The 24,403-nt window shown below is 48.0% G+C and overlaps 1 protein-coding gene across 2 annotated transcripts in view; it reads right to left on the minus strand.

Moving 5' to 3' along the window:
• The window catches only part of RGS20 (regulator of G protein signaling 20), a 111,077-nt gene that overhangs the window by 76,161 nt on the left and 10,513 nt on the right, over nt 1–24,403 (minus strand). Inside the window, exon 2 of one of the 2 annotated variants that reach the window (XM_010388004.2) lies at nt 6,475–6,819. In XM_010388004.2, the coding sequence (XP_010386306.1) occupies nt 6,475–6,819 (345 nt within the window). Of the gene's footprint in view, nt 1–5,000; nt 5,208–6,474; nt 6,820–24,403 lie in introns of those variants that run through there. The other variant, XM_010388007.2, reaches the window with a different exon arrangement.

Raw genomic sequence — 24,403 nt, forward strand, 5'->3', positions numbered from 1 at the left:
ACTCTAATCAGCTGGATTAGAATCAAGGTAATCTACTCCATGAATTTATGATCATGTAATATTACTTTGAGCACTCAGCCACATCAAACTTGATTGTGAATGGCCTCTCCAAGAGCCCATTCAATTGTACTACAAACTGACTCACTCCAAGCAGCATCGCCTTAACTCTTGAGCTAGCTGCACAAAGTAACATTCAGGGACCATCTCAGATGGTGCCGGGTAGTCAGTGACTCACACTTATTGTACTAAACGCTAAGCTCTGACTCAGAGTGAGCCCTATTAGTTGCTGACTGACACTGTACTTGTTTGAATAGAAGCTCACATTGTGAGTCACCTGGTGTTGCACTGAAAACCAATCTGAAATATTCCCACTTGGACAGCGATACACATTATAATCATATTGGGACCTGACTTGACACATGTGATTTCAAAACTAAGTTCTGCCAAACTGGCTTGGGAGCATGCTAGAAAGTCACTCCCTTCTTAATGCCCTGTCCTTCTGTCTAAGAACATGTAGTAAGTATCCCAAGATGCAAAGTCAAGAGTAGGGTATTCATGCAAGAGGTTTCTTGGGGTCAAAAAAAAAAAAAAAAAAGTAAGATACTCAGTATCCAGTTCACACACTGGAGAAAACCATGGTTTCCTTTTTCAAGGATGCAGGCATAATTCCTCGAAGTACCTTCCCTGGAAGACACACCATCCCTATAAATAACTTTGTAAGACCAGATGTTCACTAGAAAGTCTCTGCTGTATAATTCTTAAACTGTTAATATGAGGGCTGAACCTTTAAGCCACCATCTGCATCTGTCCATGGAAGGTGAAAGTGGTTAGATGGCCACATGCAGAAATAAAAGAACAGTAGGATTTCAGAATTGATACTCAAGTGCCTGGAATGAAACCAGTTTCAGGCTACTGCATTAAAATAAGAAAGCTTTTCTCCTTTACTGTTGCTACTCCATAAAATCTAGAATAATAAAATCTTCTGTGTAATTCTGAAGGCCTTTTCTAAAAGGCTTTGTTATAGGAAAGACCTTCAAAGCCAGCTGGAAGGGTAGTTTAAGAATTCAAGAAAAGCTCAAAGATGATTTCTAAAACTGCTACAAGAGATGAACAGAATTTGCAATCAACTGTATACCCAAGTGGGGCCTAAAATGCTAATGCTGGCTCTGACAATAGCTTGATCTGTAACCTTACCTTACCTGAGGCAAGTCATGTGGTCATGTCTTACAATGTGAGGGACCAAGATAAAGCTGTGGGACAAAAGTAGCCATGACATGACTGCCTGGTCCTTCTTGGTGCTAGAGACAGCACATGCTTGTACACTTTTTCCTTATTTATACTTTCTATCTGTTAACAGTTCATTAATCCGTAGTAAACAGGAAATCAGCAGTGTGGTGTGTAAGAGCCCTGGGGAATGAGTCAGAAGTCCTCATTCTATTTTGGCCCCTAATTAGCTGGAGATCTGTGGCCCAGACCCTTAACCTCTCTGAATGTTTCCTCATCCGTAAAACGAAGGAGGTAGAATAAGTAACCTGATTTTCATCATTCTGTATTTTTGATATAAGGGATGTTTCAGCTAAAACATTTACAGTGATCTCAAACAAGTTAGCACTTCAAGCTCCTAAGGTACATTTTCAGATTCTCTTAAACTGGCTGTTCATCAGTCCTGGCAACACAGCAAGATCCTGTCTCTATAAAAATTAAAAAATTAACCAGATGCAGTGGCAGATACCTTAAGTCTCAGCTACTCCTGAGGCTGAGAGGTGGGAGGATCCCTTGAATTTGGGAGTTCAAGGGTGCAGTGGGCCTCAGTTGTGCCACTGCACTCCAGCCTGGGTGAGAGTGAGATCCAGTCTCAAAAAAAAAAAAAAAAAAAAAAGACTGTTTTTCTAATTTTGATGATGGACATGTGTTTCATTATGCATACTCTTTATAGTATACAAAAATATGCATTCTGTTACTGATCTTATTTATAGTTTGAAGTCTAGCCAATTTAGCCTCAATATAATAATAGTAATAACAGCTTTTGCTTGGTATGTGCCATCCCATTATAAGAGCTCTATGTTATTAATTTACTAAATGCTGTCAGCTAGCCCGTTAGGTAGGTACTCTTTTTTTTTTTTTTTCTTTTTTTTGAGACGGAGTTTTGCTCTTGTTGCCCAGGCTGGAGTGCAGTGGCTCCATCTCGGCTCACACAACCTCTCCCTCCCAAGTTCAAGCAATTCTCCTGCCTCAGCCTCCAGAGTAGCTGGGATTACAGGCGCCAGCAACAACACCCAGCTAATTTTTTGTATTTTTAGTAGAGACGGGGTTTTACCATATTGGCCAGGCTGGTCTCGAACTCCTAACCTCAGGTGATCCCCCCCGCCTCGGTCTCTCAAAGTGCTGGGATTACAGGAGTGAGCCACCACGCCCGGCCGAGGTAGGTACTCTTATTATCCCCATTTCACAGATGATGAAACTAATGCCCAGAGAGGATAAGTAACTAGTCCAAGGTTATGCAGTTAGGTTGGGATCTGAACCTGGTTACAGAGCTCAAGACTCTCCCTGGTTTGGCGAGATTGCCTCTCATATACGTTACTAATACGTGATAAAAAAAAAAGATGTCACTTATGGCCAGGCGCGGTGGCTCACTCCTGTAATCCCAGCACTTTGTGAGGCCGAGGCAAGTGGATCACCTGAGGTCGCGAGTTCGAGACCAGCCTGACCAACATGGAGAAACCCCGTCTCTACTAAATATAAAAAATTAGCCAGGAGTGGTGGCGCTTGCCTGTAATCCCAGCCCCAGCTACTGGGGAGGCTGAGGCAGGAGAATCGCTTGAACCCAGGAAGCAGAGGTTGCAGTGAGCCGAGATCGCACCATTGCACTCCAGCCTGGGCAACAAGATTGAAACTGAGTCTCAAAGAAAAAAAGAAAGATGTCACTTAATGAACAGAAGATAAACAGCATGAGACCCAACAGAAAATTAGGTTTTGAGGAAAAAAATATTTTAACAAAAACAGTAAATTGCAAACTGTGGTTGTGCCAAAAAAACTTACAGACAGAGTAATTTCACTAGAAACGTCCTTGTCAAGTTTGGGGAGGAAGTCAGACCGTTTTGCGAACTTGAACATTTGTTTAGTCAATTCCACGGTGTGCAGGCACTAGGAGTGAAATGAAGCCAAGCCACTCCAGGGCCCTGCCACCTGTGTCCCAAGCAGGGTGGCTGGAGACTGATGCAGAAGCCCCTTGCTCCCCACGCGCCAGGGCAATGAGGAGCCCGCGTGCAGGTGCCTGATTCCGCTAGCCAGTGGGCGGGGGTCCTGCCGACACCGAGGGCACCAAGGCTACGGTTTTGACACCAACGAACCCCAGTCAGGTGACTGGGGAATGTGGGGAGGTCGACAAAGAGAGACAGACTTTTGCTACTTTTTTTTTTTTTTTGGAGACGGAGTCTCGCTCTGTCGCCCAGGTCGAGGGCAGTGGCGCGAGGTTTTGCCAAATTATGAGACGGACAGGAATCGAGGAGATTCCCCTGTAGCGCTGTCCACCTTCCGGATAGAAATCCTGTCGACTACGTTCACTTCTCCACCCCGTGCATCGCCGGTGGTCCGTGAGCAGCAGCTGCTCCCCAGGGATCCCCCTCGCCTGTCCGCGAGCGCTCTGCACCGCCTCCCTGCTGCTGGGGTCGCTCGCTGGCCCTGGCTGCTCGCCAGGGTTTTCCTTTGATGCTGTCAAGTCCGGGAAGCTCACGTTGCAACTCAGTGTCGGCGCGCCGCCTCTCCCAATGCCCCTTCCCCACGCACTCCCCCACAAGCGTGGAGGGAGGTGGGGGAGGTCGCGGCGCCTACAGACCCCCTCCCGGCGCCCACTCTCTCTCGCCCACTTCTCTAGCAGCCAGAGGGCCGCAGCGCACGCAAACCTTTCCCCAAAACGCCCACCCCACTCTTAGCGAGTTGCATCTCTCAGGGCTCCTCCCCCACCCATTCCTCCGCCAGAGCTGGGTGGGGGGATCGCCGCGCACACAGAGACCGGAAAGCCACCCCTGTCCCGGAGCGCCGCTTCCCTAGAGGCCCCTGGCCCGTCCGCTCCCCCAACGCTGGAGGATACCCGCGCACACAGACCCTCCCCTCCAACGCCCACCTCGGTCCCCATCAGCAGCCCGCACCCCCACCTCCCGCCCCCAGTCTCCCGCCCTCCGCTCCCTGCTTTCCAGTCCGCAGTCCGGGCGCCCAGACTTGTTCCGACTTCCCAGGGCAGCTCCGAGGGTGCGGAAGATCAAGTGCCCGGATTTGTTCCAGGAAAATCCCGGCGGCGCCTGCACGTTAACTGCCTTGGCGCAGGCGAAGGGTGGAGGGCACTTCTCTGTTCATTTGGTTTTCAAGAGCATGAACAGAGGCTCCGAGTGAACGCCCACACCTAGTCGGTCCTCTGGGGTCCATGCGCGGGGCGCCCACTTCCTCACCCTGCCCCTCAGTGCCCCTGCCCCGGTTGCACTTCTCCTAAAAGCAGGCGCTGCGATTCCAGGAGGCTCTGTCTCCTTTCCCTTCCCAGCGGCGCTCAAACCACCCGCCCCGGGCGCCTGGCCCCTTCCTTATCCTCTCTCTACACGGTGAGAACGCCGACGCTTCCATCCGCCTGGACTTTCCAAAATACGCTTCAGGTGATCAGTGCGATTTCTAGGGTCTAAAGTCTAGACTCCTGCGTTCCCCACCAAGTCACCGACCCGAGGCCGCAGAGGTGGAATCGCGGACGCCCTGGCAGGCCCGGGACATATTGATCCTGGTGGCGCGAAACCCCTCTTCGGACGCGGAAGCACCCGCAGCCGCACTCCCCGAAACACGCACTAAAGCTACCGGCAGTAACCCCCGACTCGCACCCGCTCCCGCCCAGCAGCAACGGCGACACCCCGAGGTACGGGCGCGCTGCGCGCCCCTCCTAGCCTCGGCCACTTTCCAGCACGAAACCTCAGGGAGAGCCCGAGAGGAAGAAAGAGAGGTCGAGGAACCAGGATACTCACGAGCCCACCGTCCACCCCGCCGGCCGGAGGGGATGCCCCGGCCGGCTCGCCTCCGTCTGCCGTGCGCATGCGTCCGGCTGGTGCCTTCTTTCTATTGCAGCGCCGAGGGCTGCCCTCTCTACGTCTGCGATTGCTCCCGGCGCCTTTCCCCTTTCTCCGGCTCTCGGTCTTTGCTGTAGCCTTTTTCTCCTGGCCTCTTCCTCCCCTTGCTCTGCCTCCTCCCCGCCCCTTCACTCCCTTTACCCGGCCGGGCAATCCCACGTCTCGCCTCCCTCCGGCGGCGGCGCACTCCACCGCGGCGGGCGCTAGGGCTACCCCCGAGGCCCCACGCCGGGCGCGACCTCCACCCCGGCCGCAGCCTCACTGCTCCAGCCCCGGATTAGCAAGTCCCAAGAGTGTGGATACGAAGCCAGGCGCGCGTGGAGGACGTCCTCGAAGCCCTCTGTGTCATCGCCTCCCCTCGGCGCGCGGGGGCCGAGCGAGACTCGAGTGTGCTGGACTGCGTGGTCGGACCTTGTGAATGAAGGGAGCGGTAGGGAGGAGCGGGGTTAGGCGGCTGGCACGGAGCGGGTGCTTGGTCCTCAGAGCTTCGCGTCTGTGGACTGCCCGCCTACGGAGGGCAGCCCCCTACCTTCTCCCCGGCCCGGAGCGCCTCTCTGAGCTTTGTCCCTGTCCCTCCCCGGCGCAGCCTCGGCCTCCGGTCTTCCTGCCCTGGAAAGCGGCCCTCGCCCCCTCCTAGCTAGCCAGAGCGCGGAGGCCCCACTCGGCAAACGAGCGGGGGATAAGCGGAGGAACTAACCCCTGACCCCGGATCCCGCTGAGACCCTCGGCAGTCGCCCTCCGCGTCCCCTTCTCCAGGGACTCCCGAGTCCGGGGAGAGGAGTAGACCAGGGGGCAGCGGGAGGGGGAACCGAGCCGCCCAGCTCTCCAGACTCGCAGCACCGCGTGTCCCCGTGGCCCGCAGCGTCCCCTCGGGAGTGGGACCCGGTGGGGCCGCGGGGGTAGTTCCCTGGAGCCCGGAGGGCTAAGCTGAAGCTGGAAACTGACCTGACACAAAAATAACATCACGTCATTTCCTCCCTTGCCTGCCGAGAGGGCAGGGGAGTGGGAGAGCGAGCGCGGGGAGCCGGCGGAGGCGCGTCTGGGGGAGGCTCGGAGGTGGGGGAGGAGAGCGACACGCCGAGAGTTTGAAAGGGAAGAGCGAGGGCTCCCTCCCGTTTTCTTGGACCCTGGAAAGGAAATGGCCCAGGAAAAAGTAGCTTGGAGTGTCTTCCCGCGAGGAGGGGCGGTGTCCCGGGAGCCGCCAGTGTCCCGTCCTATGACTTGCCCAGCCATGTCCCGGCCTAACCGACCTTGCCGCCTTTCCCCGCTGCTGGCCCGGGCGGAGCGTGTCAGTCGGGGTTAGGAAGAATCGGGAGAGGCTGGTGTCCTGGGGAGACTGGGTGTGGGGCGTAATGGAGACCACAGTACTCACCGGCATGGGCGAGCTCTGCCCTGCGGTGGCGTCTTCTTCCCTGGGCTTGCCGACCGGACGGGCGGGCCTCAGCGGACGACCCCCCGAGGGTCGGCCGGGCAGTGCCAGCGCCGCCCCGAGCAGGAGCGAGAGGCGGCCTGGCAGCTCCTCCTGCCCCCGCAAGAGCTGGGCGGCGGGCAGGGCGGGAAGCAGGGGGGAGAAGTTCGGGCGCCTCCGGGGAGCTTCGGGAGGGTGTCGCCGGAGAAGGTGAGAGAAGAACCTTGTGAGGCTGGAAAGCGGGCTAGAAAGGAGGCCGAGCAGCTTCGGGGCGGCGGGCGAGTCTGAGAGCTGTGCAGGCGGGAAGGGCTGGGGCGGAGAGAGAGAAACAAAACCAGCATACGGTTAATGTGGTGTCCGGCCGCTTAGACGGGGCTCTTTATTACAGAGTTTTGAGGCGTTACTTTGGGGGTGCAAGAGAAGGTCGGTGAAAACAGAAGGAAAGGCCTACAGTTAGATTCTTTCCCCTCCCACTCCTGTTTTTCCTAACTCCCTGCTACTTGAAGTGTGGTCCGTGGGCCAGCAGCTTCGCCAGCACCTAGGAGCTTGTTAGAAATACTCTTGAGCCCTACCCAGCCTACTGCATCGGAATCTGCATGGTAACATTCCCAGGGGACTCCTATGCGTGCTGAATGTGACATGCGCTGTGCAGAAGGGTCTGTGTTCACATCTCCTGGTTCTTCAGAATTTGGATGAAAATCTTAGTTCACTTTTGTAACTGTTGCTCTTCCCCTTACTTCTCTGGTCTTCCCTTGTTCCCCCTACCCTTTCGCATCTCCGTAAGTGCCCAGGGCTCTGCCTGCCAGAGGCACAGAGTTCGCCTTGGCTACTAGATTCTGTTGGGATTGTTGCCTACGGAAGGTCCAGATACTGGCTGAAGGTGGCTGAAGGGCCCCAGACCCTTCACAGGCTGGTTGGAGAAAGGGACTGGCCATTGCAGCTGTGGTTATGTTACGTGGAGCAGGGAACACCGGGATTCCATCTTAGGGTTGCTACTACAAGTGAACCCTCTACGGACCCCCTTTCCAAACTCCATGTGTCCTTCTTATTCTTGGGAACACTGGCCTTTCCACCTTCCACTTGTTGCTTAGGAGACCTAAGCGATGAGGTATTTTTTTTTCCCCTTGGAAAGTGGAGGGAAGCATTAGTTTAGAAGTCAGAAACCCATGGTTCTACACTCAACCTTGCCACGAACTTAATGGCTAATACTGGGAAAGGCTCTTTACTTTCTGAGTTCATTTATAAAGGGATTGAACTCAGTGGCTTTTTCAGGTCACCTGCCTCGTTCAGGCTCTCATCTTTGAGATGCTCTTAGTTTCTTGCTGCACTGACGTTTAGTGTAGTTACAAACCGGAATGTGGCTCGGCCAATCCAAACACCCCCTCATGCCAAACAAAAAACAATTTAATTTGTCTGTGAAAAACAAGAGCGGTGGTTGCCAAAAAAAATGAAGGTGGAGGCGGGAAGCAGCTCATAAAGTGCCAGGGTGGTGAGGCGCGGGAGGGGAGCGCGGGTGCTCTGGGTTGGGCGTGGGTCCCAGGGGCGCGGCGGCCGCTCTCCAGGGTCCTGAAGGCGGGAGCGGTCGCGGGCGGCCCCGTGGGCCTGGCGCGGTTCCCTCACTCCGCAGTCACCAGGCCCGGCCTGTTTTCTTTCGGCGGTGGAAGTCTTGTGGGAAGCGATTGTCAGGAGAGAGGGAAGGAAACCTAGCAACCCATTCTCATTCATGAGGCCCTTTCTGGGAAAGCCGCGAGTGCGGTGGCTGATTTGTCTTTCTGTCGTTTGTTTGCTCCCGGGTGAGTTGAACTCGGTTTGCATTTCCGAGTAAGTTCACACTGTTTCACTTCCCCTCATTACCTTTTCCTGGAGAATGGGGTCGTTCTCCTAGTATTTTCATTCTCCCCGTTCAGCTGCTCCCCTCCCCCGCTCTCTGGCGGGGGAGCCGAGGAGGCTTCTGGAGAAGCGCCAACAGCTCCCTGGAGGGGGAAAGTGGGCGACTTGGAAATCGGTCTTGGCGCCCAGGGAATTAGCTGCTGAGCGTTCGTCTCGCCCGGGAGGAGGACAGGGGACGCGACTCTCCGGCTGGGGCTTGGGGTGTGGAGGCTCAGCTGCCGCCAAGCGTGCTCGGCCTCCGCCCGGCAGCTGGTCCTGGGAGGCACCTGCGGGGGACTGCGGGCCGGCGGCCGCGTCTGCGCCCCGCTCTGGAGCTAGGGCCCTCGGCTAGGGCGGGAACTTCGGCGGCCAAGGGCGCCCGGGCCGAAGGGACCCGACGCTAAGAAGTCGAGAGAGGACCAGCCGAGTTCCTGGAGACCTAAAGCCTGATGAGCCCACCCACGACCTTCCCGACCCTATGCAAGGGTTTGAACAAAGCCGAAAATGCTGAAAGGGAGCGCCCAGCGCTCTTCTGCGACGCACGCCCAACTTCGAGGAGCCAGAGCGAGCTCCAAAGGCCTTTCCTGGGTCCCAGATTTGGCGTCTCCAGCTCCTGTTTTCAAATGGTTTTGTGAGAACGTGCGAACTCGTAACCTCGTTTCTCCCCTCACCCCAGTCCTTCTTCCCGAGTCACTTGCACGCTCCTGCCCCTTCCCTGGGCACGCTTCATTAGGCATTTTGCTTCGGTCCTGTGCTTTGAGACAGAGACTCTTGTGAGGGAAGTGGTGGAAATGATCAAACAGAATAAAAGTCCCAAACCTGATCCAAGAAAAACAAGACTCAGCTCCTTTGCTCCTCTGGAGACAGTCACCGCTTGCCGGCCCCACACTGGCCTCCGGATCAGCCGCCTGCTCGCCTGCTTCTCTGAAGCCACCGCGAGTCTGGCGCGCAGAGCCCAGCGGCTTCTCCAGTTAGGGGAGGGGATGAGGGCGAATCAAGCAAGTTGTGGGGTGCTGGAATCCTTCCGCACTTCTGGCAAGGACGGAGCCGAAGAGTATCAATGTAGCCAAAAAATTCGATCTGAGAAAAGACCTTCAGCTGCCCGAAGGGCTGCACTTCAGAGAGCCTTGTCCTCCTTTTAGGCCAGATTCTATTTGACAGTCTGAGGCTTTCAATAATATTAGCCACAGATTGGAATGATCAGGACTGTATTCCTGGAAGCACTAGCCCTTAGGGATCCAGAATATTTGGGGAATACTTTATTCTGATTGAACCACCACATCCCTAATCAATCATGTTGGCTACTGAACAGCAACCAGAGTGCCTTTATGCAAACGAAAATCGCCACAGCCTAAATCCATATGAACAATGTCTTGCCCACTTCAAATGGAAGGTTTTCCTTCATGCTTAAACAGCAGCATTTCATAAAGGAAACATCCATAGCAGAATAAAGGACTCCTGTACCAAAACTTTCTGAGAGCCTTTAGAATTAAAGTCACGGTTCAAACAGAATTTGAAGTTAGTTTTATGAAATGACCTATTTTTTTCTGGACTTTATTTTTAAGTTCCACTTTGTTGTAGTTTAGTCATATTATACATTTTAACTTTCTGCTATTTGGAAATGTAATTCTTCCACTTGGATCGAAGAATCTAGCTGACAGTGAAAACTATAAAGGCAAATCTTCCCCTGCACTGACCATAAATTATGCGGATTGAAAGATGGCAATATAAATAACAGATCCTGGCTATTAGAGTCACAGGTTAATATTAATTTGAGGTGGGCCGGGCGTGGTGGCTCAAGCCTGTAATCCCAGCCCTTTGGGAGGCCGAGACGGGCGGATCACGAGGTCAGGAGATCGAGACCATCTTGGCTAACCCGGTGAAACCCCGTCTCTACTAAAAAAAATACAAAAAACTAGCCGGGTGAGGTGGCGGGCGCCTGTAGTCCCAGCTACTCGGGAGGCTGAGGCAGGAGAATGGCGTGAACCCGGGAGGCGGAGCTTGCAGTGAGCTGAGATCTGGCCACTGCACTCCAGCCTGGGCGACAGAGCGAGACTCCGTCTCAAAAAAAAAAAAAAAAAAAAAAAAAAAAAAAATTAATTTGAGGTGAACCCAACTCTTCATAATATGTTTCCATTATTAAGGTTCCTTCAGAATCTCAATGTTCCTCGTGAACATACAACTCTTAAAAAGAATATTTATGCAGCTCATAATCAGTTCTGACTTGTTCCATTCTTTTAATAACTTTTAAAATGTATTTATGCCTAGGGCTGATGTGGAGATGTCATAAAGAGATGTGTAATGGAGGCAATGATAACGAGGGAGGAGGGGCCGGAAAGGGAAGTGGAGTGGGCCAGACATGAGAGCTACTTAGATGACTTGTATGTCTAGGGAAGGGAAACACTCAAAGGCTCTAGTTTGCCCTGCTCCTGCAGAGATAACTGGGTCCTCTGTTCTCGCCACAGGTATTACTAGCCAAGTAAGGGACTTAGGGTAGGAGATGGTGTTTTTTTTTTTTTTCCAGAGTCTTATTCTGCCACCCAGGCTGGAGTACAGTGGTGTGATCTCAGTTCACTGCAGCCTCCACCTCCTGGGTTCAAGTGATTCTTCTGCCTCAGCCTCCTTAGTAGCTGGAATTACAGGCATGCGCCACCTTGCCCAGCTAATTTTTGTATTTTTAGTAGATATAGGGTTTCACCGTCTTGGCCAGGCTGATCTCGAACTTCTGATCTCATGTGATCCTCCCACCTTGGCCTCCCAAAGTGGTGGGATTATAGGCGTGAGCCACCATGCCCGCCGGATATGGTGCTTTGAAAACTTATATAAAAACTGAACCTTTGTTATTCTTCTCCAAACTTTCTCCTCTTGCAGTCTTCACCAGCTTAGTAAATGGCAATTTAACTATTTTTGTTCAGGTGAAAAACATCATTGGAGTATCCCAGACTTTTTAGAATTCTCTGGCCAAATCCAACTACTTCATATTCACAGCTGTTACCCTGTGTTATATGCTGACTTGCACCTCCCAAAATTTACGTATTAAAATCCTAGTCCCTAGTACCTTTGAATATGACCTTACTTGGAAATAGCATTGCAGCAGATATAATTAGTAAGATGAAGACCACCCTATTCCAGCATGACTGGTGTCCTTATACAAAGGGGAAATCTGGGCACAGATATACACACAGAGAGAATGCTATGTAAGGCAGAAATTGGGTTGATGCATCCACAGCCCAAGAAATGCCAGAGGTTGACTGCAAACCACCAGAGGCTAAGAAGAGGCATGGAGTATATTCTGCCTCAAAAGGAATTTGGCCTCAATATTGCAACATGGAAACCCTGACTGAGTTTCCAACCTTCCTGTCCTATCCCGTGGACTTCAGAATGAAGACTGCAACATCAGCTCTTACTTGAATTTCCAGCTTGCTGGCCTGCTCTACAGATTTCAGACTTGACACTCTCCACAATTACATGAGCCAATTCCTTAAAGTATATCTCTCCCCATGTAACACACAGATGCACACACACACACACACACACACACACACTCTTATTGCTTCTGATTCTCTGGGGAACCTTGACTAATGCACACCCCTCGCTGATCTTTCTCATTTCCTTTACCATATTTCCTGTCATAGTCTCATTTCAACACTGAAGCCAAAGTTATCCTTCAAAACAGTTATCCTTGAAAATCTCACTCTACAGCTGCAGACTTTTTCTTCCTTTTTTCTGAGACAGAGTCTTGCTTTGTTGGATCCCAGGGCTCACTGCAGCCTCTGCTGCCTGGATTCAAGCAATTCTTATGCCTCAGCCTCCCTAGTAGCTGGGATTACAGGAGTGTGCCATGATGACCAACTAATTTTTTGTAGTTTTAGTAGAGACAGGGTTTCATCATGTTGGCCAGACTGGTCTTGAACTCCTGGTCTCAAGTGATCCACCCTCCTCGGCCTCCTAAAGGACTGGGATTACAGGTGTGAGCCACCACACCCATCCCAGCTCCAGAATTTCTATTGACTTCTGATTTCAGAGTAAAATCCAAAATCCTTACTCTAGCTCTCAAGGAACTACACGAATGATTCCACTCTGCCTCTGAGATCTCTTCTTCCTCTACAGTTCCTCTCTGCAATACAGTTTTTTTTCTATAGCCCTTGTCACCATCTGACATAGTATATAATCACTTGTTTATTTGTAAGAATTAAGCAATAATTTTGTCTTTTTCGCTTATTGCTATCTCCATAGAATCTAGAAAAGTGCTTGGGTGGATAAAGTATTCAATTAATATTTGTTGGACAGGTGAATTAAAAACAAACTCAAATATCATTCAGCCATAAAAAGGAGTGGAATTCTGATACACGCTATGACATAGATGAACCTTAAAAACAAGTGAAAGATGACAGACACAAAAGGACAAATATTATATGACTCCATTTATATGAGGAGCCAAGAATAGGCAAATTCATAGAGACAGAAAGTAGAATAGAGGTTACTAGAGGCTGAGAAGAGGGGAGAATGGGGAGTGATTGTTTGGTGGATATAGAATTTCTGTTTGAGACGTGTATCAGGCCATTCTTGCATTGCTATAAAGAAATACCTGAGACTGGGTCATTTATCAAGAAAAACAATTTAATTGGTTCATGGTTCTGCAGGCAGTACAGGAAGCATGGCACTGACATCTGTCCAGCTTTTGGGGAGGCCTAAGGGAGGTTTTTCTAATGGTGGATGGCGAAGTGGGAACAGGCCTGTCACATGGCAAGAGGGGGAGCAAGAAATAGAGTAGAGGAGGGAGGTACCACATATTTTTAAACAACCAGATCTCCTGATAACTCACTCACTATCATAAGGACAGCATCCAGCCATGAGGGATTTGCCCTCATGACTCAATTGCCTCCCACCAGATCATGCCTCCAACACTGGGGATTACAATTCCACCAGAAATTTAGAGGAGACAACATCTGAACTACATCAGGAAGATAAAAGAGTTCTGGAAATAGATAGTGCCATTGAATTGTATGCCTAAAATGGTGAATTTTATGTTATTTATATTTTACTAAATTAAAAAAACCCTCAAGATGTGAGCTGAGAGGAGCCCAAGAAGTCCATCCAGGGAGGAAGGACGGCTCAGTTAATTACTCTTTATTCTGTCATTGAGTTTGCAGCTATCTCTTGGGGTTCTCTCACTTGATTTCTGCTGCCACCACTCAAAGTGCTTGTAAGAGAGACATTGCCTAGTCTCATTCTGCTCCTAGCGTTTGATGGAACATAGATTGTGACATGGGGGAGTGGAAAGAGAACAGCAGAAACAAAAACCAGACGAGGAAGGGTCTTGTAAGCCACTCACTTACTCATTCTTTTAACAAACATTTATTGTGTGTCTCCTGTGTAGGAGGCACTGTCCTAGATGCTTGGGATTCCGTGAATGAGAAAGAACATGACCTGCTATCATGGTGTGGTGAATGGGAGGGTAGTAAGGGTCCATATAGTCTGAATAGGGCAATCAAATCATGGTAAGGACTTTGGATTTTATTTTAAAAGCAATGGGAAATCACTGAGAGTTTTTCAGCAACAGAGACATCTAGTTCATATCTTTAAAGACTCCTTCGGCTGCTTTGTATTGGAGTGAATTGGGGAGGGGGCAAGGGTAGGTATAAGAAAGATGATGATGACTTGGACAGGTCATGTAAATAAAAACATAAATAAATGGACAGGTTTGGCAGAAGTTTTAAAGATCGAATTAATAGGACTTCAGATGGATTGTAAGTGCAGGCTGAGAAAAAAAAGAATCAAAGATAATTCCTGGTGTGTTTTCTTACTTGAGCAGTTGAGTGGTTTACTGAATGGAGAGGACTAGGGAGGAAAATCAAGAATCCTGGTAAAGACAGATTTTTGAGATGGCTATGAGTCATTCAAATGGAGATGTCAGGCAGGTTGATGTAAAAGAGGCTTGGGCTTAGGGTAGGGAGGTCTGAGTGGGAGTCTAGGAGATGTGAATTTGGAAGCATTAGCATACAAAGGTATTTAAACCTACTGGAATTGGATAGGATTCCTAGAGACCAGGAAACAGAGAGAATCCGAGAGAGAAGACTGAATCAATTTAAGGAGTCTGAACCATATCTAGGTGGAGAAGAGTATCCCCTGACAACATTTAGTCAGGAAGTCAACACAATCATGTGTGTGTTTGTGAAAGATCTCTCTGTTCTCTAGTGTTACTTAGAAACAGGCATCACTGGAAAGCAGATCAGGGACAAGCTGTTGCAATAATATATATATATATATATATATATTTTTTTTTTTTTTTTTTTTTTTTTTTGAGATGGACTGTCACTCTGTCACCCAAGCTGGAGTGCAGTGGCACGATCTCAACTCACTGCAACCTCCACCTCTCAGGGTCAAGCGATTCTCCTGCCTCGGCTTCCTAAGTAGCTGGGATTACAGGCGCCCACCACCACGCCCAGCTAATTTTTGTGTTTTTAGTGGAGACAGGGTTTCACCGTGTTGGCCAGGCCGGTCTCAAACTCCTGATCTCAGGTGATCCACCCACCTCGGCCTCCCAAAGTGCTGGGATTACAGGTGTGACCCACCGCACTTGGCCTGCAATAATGTTTTGAGAAATGCTTGTGACTTGATCCAGGAAAGTTTTAAATGGGTTGGAACTAAGTGAACAGATCAAGAGATAATTCAGAGTAATGTGATCAAAATTTGAGGATTGACTGGAGGTTCGAAATGAGAACAAGAGCAAGGTCAAGAATTATACCTCCAAGTTTTTAGGTCAAAAGGGAACCATTTGCTGAGATAGAAAACTCAGGAAAAGAAGAGTCTGGGGAAAGGGGAAGACATATTGCTTATTATTATTATTATTTTTTTTTGAGATGGAATCTCACTCTGTCACCCAGGCTAGAGTGCAGTGGCGTGATCTCGGCTCACTGCAACCTCTGCCGCCCAGCTTCAGGCAATTCTCCTGTCTCAGCCTCCTGAGTAGCTGGGATTACAGGCTCCTGCCGCCACACCTGGCTAATTTTTGTAGTTTTAGTAGAGACACATTTTCTCCATCTTGGCCTGGCTGGTCTTGAACTCCTGAGCTCATGAACCACCCACGTCGGCCTCCTGAAGTGCTTGCTGGGATTACAGGCATGAGCCACCGCGCCTGGCCCATATTGCTAATTTTGAAGTGCTGCTAGACATTTATATTGCGACGCTCAGCAGATATTTGTAGCTTCTGTGTGGACCTCAGGAGACAAAGCTGAGTGGAATCATCAGTCCATAGGCTGTCTCAAGGCCACTAACACAGTCAAGCTTAGCCAGGGAGAATGAGTCAAGTGAAATGAGAAAAAGGCCAAGGAGGAAAGCCTAGAAAATTCCTAGTATTTCAGAGTCAACAAAGGAAGGGGAAATTTCAAATAAGGCTGATGAAGTGCAGCTCAAGAAGTTGAAGAAAAACAAGATAAAAGGGACACCATCTATAACGTTCCTAATACTGTTCCACAGACGCATCATTTATTCCATACAATAACCATGCATGCAGCAGGCATTAGTCTCATATGCATTTTACAGAAGACTGTAAAAACTTCAGAAACTCATAAAGGTGAAAAATCTTGCCCAACGAATCATATCTAGAAAATAGCAGAGCAGGTTTGAAGGAATATAAACAAACCCCGGTCTAGCTGGTGTCTAACTCTTTGCTCCTTGTAAAGGGAATGAGGGGTGTGTGTGTGTGTGTGTGTGTACACACACATATATCTGTGTATACATAGACTATCTCTGTAAGGATGTATAGAGCATAGGAGCTGAAAAAAGTGAAGAGTTGTTGCCTTGGGTGAGAGAATGGTGGTTGGAAAGGGCGGGATGGAGACTGACTACATATTTTGTTCTTCACATTGTTGTAATAAAGTCTGTGATACAGAATCAATTTTTTAAATGTCTGGCCATTGGCAGCTTCTAGTCACCATCACTCCTACTCCTCCGTCTGCCCGACATCTGGGCAAGCTGACACAAAAGTGCCGGTGCTCCCTCCTTGGGCAGCACCTGCAGGAAGTTCAAACCACGCAAGTCCTGGTCCTTGCAAAGGAGAACCCTCCACTCGGTCCCACCGTGAACCCCAAACCATGCTCCTTTCTCTGCTAGTTTTGGGCCTGCTTGGGGTCCTGCCCTGTTCTGCTCAGAGAGCCTCAATATGTGATCAATAAGCCTTTCCATGTTATCTTGGTGTGTGTAGCCTACTGGTCCTGACAACTGTAAAGCTGCGCTATTTTAATTTTGTGTTGTTTTGGTTTTTTGTTTGTTTGTGTTGAGACTGAGTCTCTCTTGCGCTATCACCTAGGCTGGAGTGCAATGGCATGATCTTGGCTCGCTGCAACCTCCAACTTCCAGGTTCAAGCGATTCTCCTGCCTCAGCCTCCTGAGTAGTTGGGACTACAGTCAACTGCCAGCATGCCTGGCTAATTTTTGTATTTTTCGTAGAGACGGGGTTTCACCATGTTGGCCAGGCTGGTCTCAAACTCCTGACCTCAAGTGATCTGCTCACCTCAGCCCACCAAAATCCTGGGATTACAGACAGAAGCTACCGCACCCAGCCCCTGTTTTAATTTTGAATGTTCTAATAAATAAATGTGAATTAACTAAACAACGTTTTAAATGACAGGAATACAAAGAGTCCAAGTGCCAAAGTCCTAAGATTCCAAGATCTAACTGTGCTTTCTCCCCACTTTTTATATTTGCTAACTAACTAGAAAGAAAAACAAGCATGAAATAAACTAAAGCTCCTGTTTCTTTTCCTGTAGCGTTCTATATCCCCAAAGAGCAGGACAGGAGTTATTACATTTGATATCAGAAAATTGAAAAGAAACATTTAAAACTCATTTTTGAAGCTTTAGAATGTTTTTCCGGGATCCTCGGCTCTATAAAAATTACATTTGTTGCCAGGCGTGGTGTCTCATGCCTGTAATCTCAGCACTTTGAGAGGTTGAGGCAGGCGGCAGATCACTTGAGGTCAGGAGTTCAAGACCAGCCTGGCCAACATGGTAAAACCCCGTCTCTACTAAAAATACAGAAATTAGCCAGGCCTGGTGGTGTGTACCTGTAATCCCAGCTACTTGGGAGACTGAGGCAGGAGAATTGCTTGAACCTGGGAGGTGGAGGTTGCAGTGAGTTGAGATTGCCCCACTTCAACCTGGGTAACAGAGGGAGGCTCCGTCTCAAAAAAAAAAAAAAAAAAAAAATGCATTTGTTCAAACTACAATATTTTCTTATCATGGAGGTTTACAATTTTAAAAATTCAGTATGTATATCTATATCTAATATAGGCATACATATGTATATTTTTACCAAAGAAGTTATTCCTAGAGAATAGTAGAACCCTATAAAAACACATGTTCTGTATACTTATCTTTATTATAAAAATGTTGACTTTTTTTTTACCCTGAGGTATAAACATTTATAAAATGTTCCTATAAACGTTATTTCAATAACTACTCCCTCCTGCTCCCAGCTATTCGATGAGTAAACTGCAGACCAGTGAGGATGATTTCTGTTAGTGCGAGTAAGGAGTAGAACTGTCTCCCCAGTCCCGCCTTCTGGCTGTCACGCTCCTTGACACCATATCCAAGAGATAGTCATTGTTAACTGATGCTGATGACTGTAATCTATGAGAGTGATATTGTTGGTTCGTATTCTTCCAATGCCTATTTATGATAGTTTCTAGGAGTAATTAAGTGCTTTTGACCACATTCATCGTCTTAGACCAAAATTTAAATTTGTCATCCTCTCACACTCAGCAAATAATAGGAATTCAATGACTAATTACTAATTCCATATTTCCAAGCCTACACAGGAGGTTGAATTACTGACTTGAATTCTGTAGGTACTAGCTCAGTTAGTCACATGGCTGCTAATTCTCCACTTTACTTAGTAAATTGATTAGTTCTCTGAATAACGCAAAAATAGTAAAAAGAATGACACAGCTTTCACAAGGCACGGTGGCTCATGCCTGTAAGCCCAGCACTTTGGGAAGCTGAGGTGGACAGATTATTTGAGCACAGGAGTTCGAGACCAGCCTGGGCAACATGGCAAAACCCCGGCTCTACAAAAAATACAAAAAAATTAGACAGATATGGTGGTGTGTGCCTGTAGTCCCAGTTTATCCAGGAGACTGAGATAGGAGGATCACCTGAGCCCAGGAAGTTTAGGCTGCAGTGAGCTGGGATCACACCACTGCACTGGTGATCTGAGACCCTGTCTTGGGGAAAAGAAAAAAAGAAAGAAGAATGCTACTTCCATAATGGTTGGATTTACCTAAAATTTGGAAACAGTATTTTAGATGCCAACAGGGCATTAGAAATGACGGACCCCCTGACATTTTACATAGTAAAGAATACACACCAAAGTGAAGACATTAGCAGGATCTGCCTCAGGTAATGCCAGACACTTTTGGTAAATTAAAACCGTGGAGTCCAGAATATTGTTAGTCTGTAAAACAAGTCAACAAGGTTCATACTGTAATATTTCATTCTAAGGTTTTTTGAAGATGGATGTTAGTAACCATGAGAAATGAAAAACCTTCTCATCCAAATCCCAAGAGCTGGTAGAAGCAAAGGCAGGCATGAAAAATGTAGCATGTGAAATGTAGGTGATGCTGTTGCTCAGAATAATTTTTTTTTTTTTTAAAAACAACTTCTCTTTTTTGAGTGGCATAAGAGATAAATTTCACACCGCCACCATTTGAATTGTCACATTTTCCCAGGCTCTGCTACTCTCCTGAGGTACTGGTGAAATAAAGGGAGACAGCTGGCTAAAGCACAGAGCAGTGGAGGAAGGGTCAGGAGAGGAAGCCTGACCACAAGTCTCCCTTGTGACTTTGGATCCATCTCTGTACTCACCTGGGCCTCAGTTTCCTTGTTTGTGCCATGGCGCTTAGTGAAGATGGTCTCTAGGGCTTCTTGCCGAACCTACGTCTGGGTTCAGCATGCGACCCATTCTCTGATACATAATCAGTCTCCAATGCCCTCTCTTAGGACACTCACACATCCAAACCCCAAACCTTCCACCTTACAGAGGAAGCAGAGCATAATCCCCAGCAAGAGCTCCAGAGCCAACCTGCCTCCCCAAGCACGTACTTCTCAACATCCCCTCGGTTATTTCCCAGCTCTCTTAATTAAATTGCAGTGGCCTTCTAAACAGCTCCAGCCTTTGCACCTACACGGCACCTGTGCCCACCCCACTCCATTCCCCACCTTACAGATGAGGGATCTTTCTAAAACATAAATGTGAGGCTGGGCTCGGTGGCTCAAGCCTGTAATCCCAGAACTTTGGGAGGCCAAGGCAGGCGGATCACCTAAGGTCAGGAGTTCAAGACCAGTCTGGCCAACATGGTGAAACCCCGCCTCTACTAAAAATCCAAAAATTAGCCGGGCATGTAATGGCGGGTGCCTGTAATCCCAGCTACTCAGGAGGCTAAGGCAGGAGAATCGCTTGAACCTGAGAGGCAGAGGTTGCAGTGAGCTGAGATTGCGCCACTGCACTCTAGCCTGGGTGACAGAGGAAGACTCAAAAAATAAAATAAAATAAAATAAAATAAAAAAGGTAAATGTGTCCTGTTCTTTCCTTCTTTTTAGCCTCACAGGGGCTCCTTATTTCTCCGCAGGATGTAGTTCAAGTGACTTTACATGGCATAGAAGACGTTCTGCGATTTGTTGATGTGTACTCTGTCTACCCATCTTTCTGTCACCTATTCCTTGGTACTCAAAGCACCATTCACATTCATGCTCCTTCAGTTTCTAAAATTTCCTTGTTCATTCTCATTCCTGGGACTTTGTGTCAACTCCTTCTTCTGCCTGAATCACTCCACTCTCCAGTTTCCTCTTCTTCTCTCCCAGGGCAATCTCCTCTCCTATTTATCTTTCAAGTCTTAGCTTAGATGCCATTTCCCTCAGGAAGCTCTCTCACGCTGGGGTTGCCTGTGTGCTCTGTATTGTGATAGTCTGTTTTCCCATCAGGCTCTGAATTCTGTGAGCCTCAGGACTTTGCAATATTCAGACCTCTGTCCCAAAACCCTGTGCAGTCGACCAGGTACAATGGCTCATGCCTGTAATCCAATACTTTGGAACGTTGAGGCTGGTAGATCACTTGAGGCCAGGAGTTCAAGACCAGCCTGGCCAAAACAGTGAAGCCCCATTAAAAATGGATAAAATTAGCTGGGCACTGTGGTACACACCTGTAATCTCAGCTACTCAGAAGGCTGAGGCATGAAAATAGCTCGAGCCCAGGAGGCAGAGGTCACGGTGAGCCGACATCACGCCACTATGCCAGCCTGGGCGACAGGGCAAACTCTGTCTTAAAAACAAACAAACAAAACAAAAAACCCTCACAAAAAAACCTCAGCAGTACTGGTATATAACGTGTACTGAATGAATATCTGCTAAACGAATGAACTTCGAAATGACATGATCTGGAGTTGATAATTGTTGAAGCTGGGTAATGGGCACATAAGATTTTATTATGCTGTTATGTCTAACACTTTTATAGTAAACATATTTTTTGATAGATGTGGTTTTACATTTGTAAATAATGCATCTCATCTCTTCCTTGATACAGAGGCGAGAAACTGGGGTAGAGACTGTAGCAATTGCATGAGTAGACCCTGAAGGTATGAGGTTTGTTAAAATGGATGTTCAGAGAAGGCCTGACACAAGAGGGCCACTCCATTTGTCCCCACGGACCTGGGCCGGATCTCTCATTTTCACACTGATGGAGCCTGAAAATCAACAAACAAGATGGCAAGAACAGGGAAGACATTGTTCTCTCCAAAGTGGACAATTTGTGACAGGCTCAGGAAGGCTGCCTGGGCTTTATAGCTTTTCCAGTGGTTCCTAATAAACCGGGCTTTGTGCGAGCCTCGTTCAGGCCATGTGGGGCCCTGTCGTTCTAAGGCTTTCTCCCTCCTCTGGCCTGGCTGCTGGGAGAACTTGTTAGCGGGCATTGATTTCTTTGAGTTGGACGCGACTGAATTAGACTGTTTTGCTTGGCATTTTAAAAGGGATGTTTTTCTTGGGGAAGTTGGAGTTTGGCACTGCCTTGAAATGAAACATTTTGGGGGCCATTCAGGATTCTTAACTGTCATTAATTTCTTTTGGAGCATGTGAAACATTTGTCTGAAGAAAGATTTTAACAATTTCAGTTTGGAGACATGAAGAAATACCATATGCTCCCTGACCTTAATCAGATGAATCTTGTTTCATCCACACAGTGGAAAAAAATTAGGGATATAATGCATTTCTATATCTACTGATCAACTGACCTGTCAATATTAACTGGGCTCTTACTTTGTGCCCAGTAGGTACAAGGTCCATCTGCAGATAGAGATAACTAGATTAACAACTGTTGTGGGAGAAACTGGCTACAAACCCAGCCCATAGGTTTCCAAGGGGTTTCCAGGAGGCAGCACAGGGCTAATGGAAAGCTGGACCCACTGATGCAGGCTTTAAATAAAAAAAAAAACTCAAAGTATCTTATTTTTTTTTTTTTTTGAAATGGAGTCTTGCTCTGTTGCCAGGCTGGAGTGCAATGGTGCAATCTCAGCTCACTGCAACCTCGGACTTCTGGGTTCAAGCGATTCTCCTGCCTCAGCCTCCTGAGTAGTTGGGAATACAGGCACCTGCCATCATGCCCATCTAATTTTTTTTTGTATTTTTGTAGAGATGGGGTTTCACCATGTTATCCAGGCTGGTCTTGAACTCCTGACCGACCTCAAGTGATCCACCTGCCTTGGTCTCCTAAAGTGTTGCTGGGATTACAGGCGTGAGCCACCAAGCTCAGCCATATCTGAGTTTTTACAAAAGCCTATGTCTTTATAGTTTACCAGCATTTTTACATGTCTTGTCTCATTTGATTTTTTTCAAAGCAACCCATTCAGATTGTATGTGAGAATTATTATTGTCTTGATTTTATACAAGATAAAATGTCATGCCTGTAATCCCAGCACTTTGGGAGGCCGAGGACGGCAGATCATGAGGTCAGGAGATTGAGACCATCCTGGCTAACATGGTGAAACCCTGTCTCTACTAAAAATACAAAAAAAAAAAAAAAAAAAATAGCTGGGTGTGGTGGCGGGCACCCGTAGTCCCAGGTACTTGGGAGGCTGAGGCAGGAGAATTGCTTGAACCCGGGAAGCAGAGGTTGCAGTGAGCCGAGATGGTGCCATTGTACTCCAGCCTGGGTGACAAAGTGAGACTCTGCCTCAAAAAAAAAAAAAAAGAAAAAGAAAAAAAGATAAAATGAAGACTCAGAGAAAGAAATCCAACTTAGACCTGAATTCAAAAACAAATTCTTGGCATTTCAAAGACATTTCCCTTTATGTCATCATCCTGCGTGGTGGCAGTTTGTACCTGTGTCAGCCAAAACGGTGATATCACTGAGCTTTTCACTTGGTAAAAAAGGACATCTTCAAGTACTCAGACTTCAGTTAGTTACAACTGAGCCTCAAGTCATGCTGGTTCGAAGTGCTGCAATGCTTGGATTTCCACCAGATGTCACCATTCACCATTGTTCTACTCCCTGCCTTTAAAAAGCATTAGCAAAGAAGAGCCCATCTGCTCTTGGGCCCCTGAGAATGCTTATGGCATCTGGGAGTGAGGTGGAGGGCTGTATTCCAAGAAGGGAGCAATGAGCTCTGAATCTTGACTCAGGGAGAAGGAATTTGAAAATGTCATGGCCGGGCATGGTGGCTTACACGTGTAATCCCAACACTTTGGGAGGCTGAGGCGGGTGGATCATCTGAGGTCGGGAGTTTGAGACCAGCCTGACCAACATGGAGAAACCCCGTCTCTACTAAAAATACAAAATTAGCCAGGCATGGTGGCACATGCCTGTAGTTCTAGCTACTCGGAAGGCTGAGGCAGGAGAATTGCTTGAACCGGGAGGCAGAGGTTGCAGTGAGCCGAGATCGCACTATTGTACTCCAGCCTGAGCTACAAGAGCGAAACTCCATCTCAGAAAAAAAAAAAAAGAAAAGAAAAGAAAAGAAAAGAAAATGTCATGAGCTCTCTGGTTCCCGATTTCCTAAAACCCAAAGGCATTCATTTCCCCCTCCCTTTGTGATTTAATGTATCTAAAAACACAGCCCATTTCTAAGGGATAAACCAAGCAGAATTATAACCTGGCTTTTGGCCAAAACTGCTTAGAAAAGGAGGAGATTTTCTTTTCTTTTTAGAGATAGGGTCTCACTCTGTCACTCAGGCTGGAGTGTAGTGGCATGATCATAGCTCACTGCAGTCTCTAACTCCTGGGCTCAGCAATCCTCATGCCTCAGCCTCCTAAGTAGCCGGGACTTAGGGGCGTGTGCCACTCACCCAGCTAATTTTTAAATTTTCTTCTGGAGACAGGATCTCTCTTTGTTGTCCAGGCTGGCCCCAAACTACTGGACTTCTAAACTGCTGGCATTACAGGGATAAGCCACTGTGACTCGCCCTCCAGCTAATTTTTTATAAAGGAGGAGGTTTTGAAGTGAAGACAGAACCAAGGAACGCTGCACCGTCTCTGTGATCAGAAGTAGAAGCCAGCGGGATTTGCATCACGCTGGAGTGTGGCTTCTGAGGAGGGGCTGGAAGTAGCCCTGAACCCCAAGTTTCCCGCTTGCTCCGATTTTATATGGTACAAATTACACTACTCAGGTTCATTCTTGTGGATCTAATATGAATGTTCCCTATAGATTTCATGAGCAGGAGTGATATATGAATTCATTTACATCTAAGTGCGTACGAATTTGAACTTTTATTTCTTTGATTAAAGGGAGAAACTAGGCTGGAATGAGAGAATGAGGTTCCTAGGGTATGTCTGTGGATGTTGGGGAAGAGTCTAAGGTGAGGGGTGGGTGAGAGAGAGGGGAGGTGAATTTCTCTTAACTTCTAGTTTGGTCCAGGCTAATGACCAGGGGCCTGAGGGACCCTCTTTTGCCTCCTGTTCCTCACATCCTCCTCACCTTCACTCTGTTTATCTTCAGGGTAGCAAAGAATCCATGTGGGGCAATGTGGGGCAATGGTTG

Source organism: Rhinopithecus roxellana, chromosome 9 (assembly GCF_007565055.1).
Source record: "Rhinopithecus roxellana isolate Shanxi Qingling chromosome 9, ASM756505v1, whole genome shotgun sequence".
NCBI classification, from domain to species: domain Eukaryota; kingdom Metazoa; phylum Chordata; class Mammalia; order Primates; family Cercopithecidae; genus Rhinopithecus; species Rhinopithecus roxellana.